At 40.3% G+C, this 11,004-nt stretch overlaps 2 gene segments (V, D, J or C); one reads left to right on the top strand and one right to left on the bottom strand.

The window, feature by feature from the left end:
• Positions 1-4,404: 4,404 nt before the first annotated feature.
• On the bottom strand, positions 4,405-4,979 carry LOC115004867 (immunoglobulin kappa variable 4-1-like). The segment is given in 2 exon segments: positions 4,405-4,726; positions 4,819-4,979. Coding segments are annotated over 2 exon segments (360 nt in total).
• A 180-nt stretch (positions 4,980-5,159) lies between these two features.
• Positions 5,160-7,047, top strand: LOC115004868 (immunoglobulin lambda constant 6-like). The segment is given in 3 exon segments: positions 5,160-5,163; positions 5,512-5,595; positions 6,435-7,047. Coding segments are annotated over 3 exon segments (411 nt in total).
• The last annotated feature ends 3,957 nt before the right edge of the window (positions 7,048-11,004 follow it).

The following is an 11,004-nucleotide window of genomic DNA, read 5'->3' as shown; positions in this document are numbered from 1 at the left end:
GGAAGGTTAGATAAGGTTGGTAGTCTTCTTACCAAACTAGTGAAAGATGACAGGGTGCTCGTCCATGCCCGTGTAAATCACAACAATACAACTCCGACTTCTTCAAAGTATTGTGACTCTCTGGAGTCCTCTGCAAAGGCAAGATTCAGAGAAAAAGTCCAAATTTGCGGACGTGATCCGTCCACGCTAAAGCCGTCGGATTATATTGAGGATTTAGATTCATTACCGCCGATTGAATATCCGGATATTGTGAACTACCTTGTGGTACAAACGTCGTGGGCAACCAACGCACAAATGAAGGCATACAAGAGCTTAGATGCTTATAATGTCTTTGTTTCTGGCTGGGTTGGTAGTCTTCTTACCAAACCAGTGAAAGATGACAGGGTGCTCGTCAATGCCCGTGTACATCACTCTCAAAGAGCTCGAGATACACCGCTCAAGCCGTGGTTTGTGAGTGAGAAGAGCGGCGATGTTATCCTCGCACACTGTGATTGTATGGCTGGAGTAAGCGAAGCATGTTCTCACATCGGTGCTTTGCTTTTCACAAGTGAAGTAGTCTCAAGAATAAGCCAAACAAAAACATGCACAGAAGAAAAGAGCAAACGGCATCACATGTAAAGAAAGTGCCTTATTTACCAGTCAGCGATATGGAGAAGTAAGGTCTTACAGTGTTCGGGTATATCATAAGCACAAATGTTTAACGTAAACATTGCAAACATAGCTTTAGCACTGAGCTCTTACCAGATATAAAGTGGACGCCACACACACGGGTGAATTGTGCTTTGTCTTCTGTTAAATCCTCACGAGTTATGTTGCTAAACCAGCGTACAGGCGTTCGGTAGACAGCAATTCATCCCTCTTTTGTGGATCGTTGTTTCTGATGATTTTAGGAAATCTAAAGAACCGTTTCTCTGGGTTACGAGTAAGCGTTATGACCACAAGTATACACTGCGCACAAGGTTGGCATTTTCTTTCAATCTTAGACTTTTAAATACAAAGAAAATTACGAAGCGTTGCAGCAACTCACATATGAACGGGCGCAATCTTGGTTGTATATACATCCAACATGGTTGACTTACAGGTTGGGAAATAAGCGTGACGTCACATGCACACGATCTATACATGGAATCGGAGTTTCGGGCTTCTGGTGGAATCGCAATGCATGCTGGTGTGGCGGGGCTAGAAAAGTGAGCACCAACTCTACAAGGGCCGCCATATTGGATTTCTTCTCCGCGTGTTTACATTGTATGTGGCTAGTTTTTAGTGTGGTGTAGTGCAGGGTAAACTATTATAAATATATACCTAACTTGTGTTTGTTCATTATTATAAAACTCAATATATAGAAAGTACATTTGTCAATATATAAATCAAGTAGATAGACTACATACCCCAGGTCGAGTTCAGGATCATGGAATTCATTTGTTGGTTTTCCTTGCATGAAATGCTCACTGCAAATCCGCGAAGACTTCCCATTGTAATCCTGTCTCTTTACAGCTTTGGTCCATGCTAGCCTTCTATCATTGTTCTTTAGTGCTGTTGAAAATGGAAATAGTTCGAACGGGGGCTTGCAGTCGCAATTTTTCATCAAACGAGTGCAATCGTGAAGCTCACAATGAGATTCTGCCCATTTATTTAGCTTTCTCCCACTGTTTGAACATCCTTTCACCACACAATGTGTCCAAATCCCATAACTAGAAGAGCGATGATTACACACTAAAAACTAGCCAAATACAATGTAAACACGTGGAGAAGAAATCCAATATGGCGGCCCTTGTAGAGTTGGTGCTCACTTTTCTAGCCCCGCCACACCAGCATGCATTGCGATTCCACCGGAAGCCCGAAACTCCGATTCCGTCTATAGGACTGAGGGGAGGTCAGGGGTCAAATCATGTTACAAAAAATGACCCGCTGCAATTGTGCCTCTTGGATGACTTTATGGAAAATACAATATGATAATGTGTCCTCAAGAGCAGTGATTCCCAACCTGGGGGTCAGGACCCCAGTGGGGGTCGACAAGGCCTTTTTGATATTAAGGAGGGTAAAACTCTTTTTTATAATATATATATTCCATTGTTCTTTATTTCTGGACTTCTTTTATTTATGTAAAGAAAACTAAAAGAAATTGATATTTTAGAAGTTTGGATTATTATTTAAGACACACTTCTCTTTTTAAAGTCACAGGATAAGGTGAAGACCTGAACACAAGCTGCTATATTCCTGAGCCTTCCCTCTCTGCCAAACAGCCTCGTCCTGCATTAGAACACACAGTGCACACAAGCAAAGTCTTAATGAGACATCGGCCAACGATAGGGAGGAGAAAACACTGCGTATGAATAAAAAGAAGCCTGTTAAGTGCAGGGGATATGAAAGGTCTACACACCCTTATGAAATTGCATAAGTCTGCACACCCTTTCATAGTGAGGACTCTAGCTGTGTTCAAAGTTATTTCATCACATTGCAAAATCGTGCCTGTAGGTAAATAGCATACACCTGCCATCAGTGAAAGTGATTCTGATTCAAAGCAGAGTAAAGTCAGCTGTTGCTGTAGTATTTGCTTGAATGTTTGGGGTTGCATCCTACTGGGGGAGCCATGGACCACAAAGAGTTACCAAAGAAACTGCCAGATCTAATTATTGAAAAGTACCAATCAGGAGAGGGATATAAAAGAATATCGAAGGCATTGGATGCACCGTGGAGCACTCTCAAAACCATCATCAATAAGTGGAGAAGATGTGGCACCACAGAGACATTGCAAAGATCAGGACGACCCTCCAAAGTTGATGAGAGGACGAGGAGAAAACTTATTAGGGAGGCAACCAAGAGGCCAACGGCAACATTGAAGGAACTACAGGAATGTTTGGCAGGTACTGGTCACTCCTTGCATGTGACCACCATCTCCCGTATTCTGCACATGTCTGGGCTATGGGGTAGGGTGGCAAGACGGGAACCCTTTCTTACAAAAGTAAATATCAAAGCCCGTTTGAGTCACCCCAAACCATGTGGGAAAATGTGTTATGATGTGACGACCATAGCGACTGTGAAGCATGGTGGTGGTGGGAGCATCACTGCTTTGGGGCTGCTTCTCTTCAGCTGGGTCAGGGGCTCTTGTCAAGATAGACGGGATAATGAATAGCTCCAAATATCAAGATACTCTGGCACAAAACCTGCTGGCCTCCGTCAGAAAGCTGAAGATGAAGAGGAATATGGTAGACCACCACACCAAGAAAAGTCTATTCCAACAATTACCACTGTCATGTGCAAAATTCACTCTTACACATGTTTATCAATGACTGTACTTATATTACTGTTACTGTATTTTATTCTATTTAATTGTGTGCTCGTCACTTTACTCTCTTGCTCTTTTGCTGTAACAACGTACATTTCCCCATCGTGGGACTAATAAAGGATTTCTGATTGTGATTTCTGATTGTGAAGTCTCGATGTGCAAAGTTAATAGAGACTTATTCACAAAGACTTGCTGCTGTAATGAATGCAAAAGGTGCTTCCACAAAGTGTTAGTTGGGTGGGGTGTGCAGACTTATGCAATCAGGGTGTTGTGGTTTTTCATATCCACTGTATGTATGAGTGATACAATTGAGAAGACAAATTAAAAAAACACAACAGAGACAGAATTGTATTAAAAGTTCCTGAAAACTGATCTCTGATGTAATATTCACAAGAAATAATCTGCTCAGAATTCATCCAAATAGTTTGTTTTACACACTTCCTGCAGTTATTGAGTTCACTATTTGGATTCATTGCACAGTTTATCAGTTGTTCTGCACTGTTATTGTTATGCATTGAATATCAAATTAAATATCTATAAAATAAATCACTTAACGTTAGTCGAGAGTCGTCAGTTTACTCAATGATGGAAAAAGTGTCTCTTAAAGTAAAACATGATCCAGCACAATATGTGCAGCACTACATGATGACACTTTGTATTCTGGTTTATTTTTTCCATCTACGGTTTTAAAGGATCAAAAACTTGAAGTTTTTATTAATATTTTTCTGACTTTTAATTTGAGCCGAGTCCCATCTTTCATATTAATGGATTTAAATAGATTATAACTGAAGATGAGAACTGAGAAGTCACTGTTATAATGAGAAAATGGTCAAAATGATACTTGAAGTGAGAAGCAGAGATCACAATGAGGTTTGTACTTGATGCTGGTTTTACATTGAATGTTTTTCAATAAGTTTCCTCAATAAGTCATAAAAAATAAAGATATTTATCAGTATAAAGTGAATTGTGCTTGGTGAGGTTACTGTGAGCTCTGTGTTCAGTGGTCTGTGTCAGAGTCTCTTCCTCTTCAGCAGCTGCAGTCGGTTCCTGCTGTAACAGCTCAGTGTCTCTGCATCTGACTGAGGGAGGTTTTTGTACGACTCTAAATCACTGTGTCAACACATACCACTGCTTATGAGTGGAAACTCTGACAGTAATAAACTGCTGCATCTTCAGTCTGAACTCCACTGATGGTCAAAGTGAAGTCAGAGCTGCTTCCACTGCCACTAAACCGAGCTGGTGTTCCTGATTCACGTGTGCTCACATATCTTATTAGAAGCTTTGGAGTTTGTCCAGATTTCTGTTGGTACCAGGACATATCCTGATCGCCATCAGACATAATGTAAACAGGTTGGCTGGTTTTACAGGACAGAGAGACAGAGGATCCTGGAGTAGATGTCACTGCTGCAGGCTGAGTCACAGTCACCTGACCGCTGCATCCTGCAGACAAAAACAAATCATTCATTTATCAGCAGAAATAAAGGAGAGAAAAGGCAGCACATCATGTCTGAAATGTTGCTGAGTGAATGAACCTGTAAAACAGCAGCAGGCCAGCGTCCAGATGAGGATGGTGATGAGAGTCATGGTGCTTGTGGTTTCTGCTGTGTTGACTGACAGATCTGAGTCCTGCAGTGTTGAACTCACAGGACTATAAACCTTCTCAGTTCACTGGAGGATCAGCTGACGATGCAAAGCCTCCTCTCTATGGAAATGATTTCTCTGCTCTCCACAGACTGAAGGCAGCGTGGGACACAACATCAGGAGGAATACTGCTTGGATTCACACCATCTATCATCTTAGTGGAAGAAAATATTGATATCAGAAGTGCAGTTGAGGATTTAAGGATAAGTTTGTGTTCACTGGTGTTGGTATGATGTGTCTGTCTGACTTTAATCTACTTACAGGGTTTACTGTAGATATATAACATATTGCAGTTGTGCTTAATATGAGTTTTATTTATCCTAATTATTAAAAGCATCCTGTTCATTTAACCATGTATCAACTGATATAAAACTGTGAAGAAAAGGACTTTGTTACAAAGAGACTGGAGTTGTTTCTCTGCCAGCTGTAGAAAAGTGAAGCAAAATGAAGGAAATAATCTTCATTTATTTGATCAATTCAATCCATATTATTAAATAGACTTTGTAGATTCAAAAGAATATATATATTTATGTTTTATTAGCGACAGCAGAGAGTTTTCTCAGTGGATAGATGCTTGTTCACAGTGCAGGAGGTTTTTGTACGGCCACTTAATGAGTTTGTATCACTGTGGTGGACTTTCGGTGGAGGAACCAAACTCATCATTAACTGTAAGTACCACAGATTTTTTAATTCATACATATTTAATATTAAATATAACTTTTATCAGTTATTGAATTTGACTCAATTTTAGTGTTTGTCTGTTGTTGATCATTTTTGTTATTTTATCAAGTTAATCTCACAATCTGACTGGAAACTTTGCAGAAATCTCATGTTTATTAAGACTTTAATATGATTTAAAGAAACAGAAAATAACTCATCTAATTCTATATAATATTATTTTTCATGGTTACTTTTCTCTCTTTGAAAATGATTAAAAGTAACATTTAGTCAAAACTTATTTTAATCCTCAAACACAGTATTACATGAATTGTTAATTTTTGTTGTTCATTTACTTTAAAAAATATAAAATGATTTGTTGTATTTAAATCTGATGAGGATTCTTGTTAAACACACATTTTAGAGATTAAAAGATGAAAAGATTTGATCAGTAAATGCAGCTGATCTTTGTGTTCACGGTTCACTCGTTCTACATGTACAGTAGTGGAAAGGAAGTGAGAGAGACACATGCTAACGGTTTTAACTGTGTTCACATGAGAGATTCAGCTCTGTCTCTTACTCACTGTCACACATTAAGAATCACTTGTGAAGATGTCATCATTCATTATTATTAATGAACCTTTTTAGTTGCATTTACACTTGAATCATGTGGCTGATGGTCTGATACTGAGTGTTTTATGAATACAACATCAGCACAAGTTACTCAGTTTTATTTGATAAAATATAAGAACATACCATTATGTATTTATATTTATTATCAAGCCTTCCCTCTCATTTAATTTGTCTTTTCTCCCTCTCCTCCTCCTCCCCCCCCTCTCTCTCTCTCCAGTGGGTGTGGTGCGCCCCACCCTGACCGTCCTCCCCCCCTCCAGAGAGGAGCTGCCGCAGGGCAGTGCCACACTGGTGTGTCTGGCCAGCGGGGGCTTCCCCTCAGCCTGGAGGCTGGGCTGGAAGGTGGGGGGCAGCAGCAGCTCCTCAGGGCAGTCACACAGCCTGGAGGTCCTGGGGAGTGACGGCCACTACAGCTGGAGCAGCACCCTGAGCCTCCCTGTAGACCAGTGGAAGAAGGCGGGCTCAGTGAGCTGTGAGGCCAGTCTGAATGGACAGAGCCCTGTCACTCAAACCCTGGACCCTGACCGCTGCTCAGAGTAGAGCTGCAGCAACACTTCCTGTCTGGAAATGAAGCTGCTGCTTTGATAGAGATCTGATCAAGCTGCACATCTCCTCTGTTCACATGTTTCTGCAACTTTCTCAGCTCTCTACTCCTGTTTTAGTGTCCATGTTGCTTTCTAAAACTCTTCTTCTGCATAATCTGCTTTATGTTTATTACTTTTCACATTAAACTGAATGTTATTAGTTTCACTCCAAGAGAAACTCCTCATTCATTATAAATGTGGCATGAACATTAATCCATCATTAAATAAAAATATGAATTATAATGAGTCAGTGTCTTTGTATTTCTTTATTAATATATTCATCATGAAAACCTCTTTATCATCTCAGTATCCAACCTGATATAATACTAATAGGACAGGAGATGGTTGTAGTTTAATTACTTTGTGACAGATGAATGGAAAATAATTAGTTTTGAGTATAAAATCATTTGCATTTTTAAAATAAAGATGAATTAATTGTTGTTAGTTTATATAATAAAATATGGTACACACATCAGAAATACATCTGCATTTTGTTTTATTATTATTGGCTGGTTGATCATAAATGTGCAACACAGTAGCCTATGTCACACACTTTAGATTCTGTGTTTTGCATCCATTTCTGATCCGAGCCGCACTTCTTTTTCTTTCGTAGTGACTGTGTGCATAATTGAACATCTGGAGCTGTAAAGGGGAACAAAACCTGCCGGTCAGGAACATGACTCAGAGTTTCACTTCCTCTTTGACTGGGGATGAAGTTTCTGTAAGGTTGTGCTTTGGGTGACTGTGCTATTGTTAGGTGAGCAGTGGTGCATATCAGAATGTCCTGTAACAGGTCACAGCTGCAACACCACGATCTGTACGCAGTCTAATTTTATTTTCTCTATATCACTTTATTTCTCTCTTCGAAGATAGTGAAAATAAACTAACCTTGTGTATGTAAAGGTTGGTTAGTGCACTTCCTATAGACTCAAATAAATCAAAGTATCTCACCCTGAATGTGTATCAGCAGAACAACCAGTAACAACTTCATTACGGATGTGTGTGTGTGTGTGTGTTAAATAATAAAATAATAAATTACTTAACACAAGATTTGTCGCCTTAAAACGTTTTATGTGCAGAAAGCACAACAGATATTCAAATGATGAAGTCTGTGGGTGAACACGTGCCTGAGAGACTTGTCTGTGTGTTTCTGCTACATAAAGAAAAGTTAATACTGCCCTCTTGTGTCAAAATAGGAGAATCATTCACATCACAGACAGATTATGAGATGATGGGCCCCTGAACACAGACAGAAAGGTCCCCCCTCCTTTATAGGAGATAGAGTCTGAGAGTCTTTGCAGATGTAGCTCTTTGCTGTCGCGTTGTTTGACTTTGTAGGGTTTTTTTTGTGTCTTTGTGTTTGTTTTGCATCTCTATGAAGTAATTTAGCATCTCTTTCTGGTCCCCATGCGTCTTCTTGTAGTCATTTTGCATTCCTTTGTGGCCGTGTCGTGTCTTAGTAGCATTTTGCATCTCTTACAGTCGTTTTACAAATCTGTTTCATTTTGTCTCCTTGTACTCTAAAGTTATGTTTTCCTTGTTTCCAGTTGTCACTTATTTTATTTTTTAAAGTTATATGTTTGGGCTTTTCATGCCTTTATGATAGTGAGAAGTGCAGATTGTGAAATGGGGAGAGAGAGAAGGGGAACGACATACAACAAATTGCCACAAGTCAAACTCAATCAAGTGGCCGCTGTGGCAAGGACTCAGCCTTTATATATGGGTCGCCTGTGCTACCGGGTGAGCTACCGGGACGCCTGAGTTGTCAATTATTTCCTGTTTTATTTTGATATACTCACCTTTGTCTCTTGTTGCAGATACTTCACTTCCTGCCCTTGTGTGTTTTCCACCTGTCCCTCGTTAGCCCTGCTGCCACCTGTCCCTCGTTATCACCCTCCTCTCATTGTGTATAATCTGTTTCAGTGAACCGTCCAGCTGTAAGATCCCAGTGTTTTTGTTAACTTTTGCCTTCTTACCCGTTCGAACCCTACCTACAAGTTAAGACTTTTCATTTAAAATACTCTGGGAGCATCTGAGTCCATTGTATGTTGGTACTACTGTGACCCTGGTAGAACAGAAGCTCTGGCCCCCAGTTGGCCCCTTAAGTGATCCAGACACAAGCCAATTTAAGTCCACCTTTAATAATAATAATAATTTACATACTGTATGGATGATATTTAATGTCAGATGTTGTTGGTTTCATGACTATCCACACATTCATTTTAAACTTGTCAATCATTCATATTATACCTAAATAACTGGAATGTGTGTTCTGGTAAAAAGCCACATAACAGTGTATTCCAGCCTGTTAAAAGTATTTGCATGTACTCAGTATGTGTCAACCTGTTGAGTACCATACGAGTAGGTTTCACCACATCATGATCTGGTAAAAGACACATTTCATAAATGTTTTTTTAAATACTTTACTGAACTTGTTTGAAAATGAGGTATAAACCAATCTCATTTGGTACTCCAAGCAGGTTCAAACTCAGGTCTGGCTCGATTGTCTCAGGCTTATCAAAACATTTTATGGTTTGGAGTCCATAATCCCACAGTTCAGGGATCTGAGGATGAATTGGTAAGCAATAACAAAAGAAATGGTCTGCTGTGTTAGTTACAAATATGAAACAATGACATACATACTTTTTAAAAGCTGTTAAAAATAAAAGGACATCACCAAAACATAATATACAAAACAAATGCACAGTCTTCCTCCAGTTCAACACGATCAGACACTTTCATACAGTATTTGTGTTGTACTCGCACCAACACACCAACAGTAAGGCATCTATTTTACAAGCACAAACGCCAAACATGCTCTTGTTGTCTACTGGTGAGGATTTGCTGCTTTTCTTTGTCTTGTAAATTGTATGACATTTCATTTTATTAATTATTTTTAATGTCACCTTGACTAAATAATTATAATAATAGGCATTTACTTTCATATTATTTTCAAAAATGTATTAAACACAATTACACGATTCATTAAAATTTATTTCTGTGACAATGACAATGAAAATAATCTTTAGTTGCAGTGCTAATGTCCGAGAGGGATATATTCACATACTGAAGCAGTGTGAGTGTCGGGCTCTTATACCTGCAGCAGTTCTCGGCCTGATCCTCGTTTCTCCACGTCCATCTCCAGACAACGGGACAGGAAAGATCTGAAGACAGGAGACAGCTTCTCTGGACTCTGCAGCTCAGGAGTCCCATTGGTGGCAATTAAATACAAAGCCGACCAAAACCACTCCAGTTTAAGCTAAAAAACTTCGGAGCATCCAAGCTACACGTGGAAGCGAAAGAAAGTTATGCTAGCGCTAGCATTGCGCCAGCCATGACCTCTGTTGAGAAGGGCGAGGCCGGGCGGTGGGAAGCAGGCTCGGAGGAAATCCTGATTGCCATAGGCTCTCTAAAGTCGGACTTTTCCACAAGCCTTGATGGCATGCTAACAGCAATAGAGGGGATGAGAAAGGAGATACAGGAATGCTCAGAAAGAATGGCAGAGGCTGAAGTAAGAATCTCATCTACCGAGGACGACGTGAGCTCCCTGCGAGCTAAAGTGAACACGCTTGAAAACACGAAGCTAGAGGATAAAGTTGAAGACTTGGAGGCAAGATCCAGGTTATCTAATTTGAGAGTGGTGAACTTGCCAGAAGATGCTGAAAGAGGGAATGCATGTGCTTTCCTTGAAAAATGGATCCCAGATGTGTTAGATTTGGCACCGCTAAATTCAAAGTTTATAGCTCTCAGAATCGGCCAGAGGAGGGATGCAAATGCCCCACCAAGAACTTTGATCATGAAATTCCTAAACTACAGATCAGTTAAAGACCAGCAGCTGAGATGTTATCCTGACTTGGCTGCAGGATTGCACAAGCGGCAGAAGATGTTTGATAATGTCCGTCTAACTACGGAACCGGGGGATTCGGTACGGCATGCTATATCCGGCTAGGCTCCTGGTGACCTACAAGGACAAGTCGCACACTTTTGAGAACCCGTCTGCTGTGGAGAACTTCATCGAGCGGATTGCAAGAGAGGAGGGACAGGCTGAGTAACGTAACCTGTGGCTGCGACCGGCTAAAGGGCTAATATGGGCTAACTATGTGCAGGTATCATGACTTATTTTCTGTAAGTATTTGCGGTCGGGCATCTTGGATATGTCTGGACATATCGAACTACTTGAACTGAATGATTGACTCTGACCAA

The sequence above is a fragment of the Cottoperca gobio genome, unplaced genomic scaffold (genome assembly GCF_900634415.1).
Source record: "Cottoperca gobio unplaced genomic scaffold, fCotGob3.1 fCotGob3_205arrow_ctg1, whole genome shotgun sequence".
NCBI lineage: Eukaryota > Metazoa > Chordata > Actinopteri > Perciformes > Bovichtidae > Cottoperca > Cottoperca gobio.
Note: the sequence above shows the minus strand (reverse complement) of the source record. Positions and strands in the feature narration are given on the sequence as shown.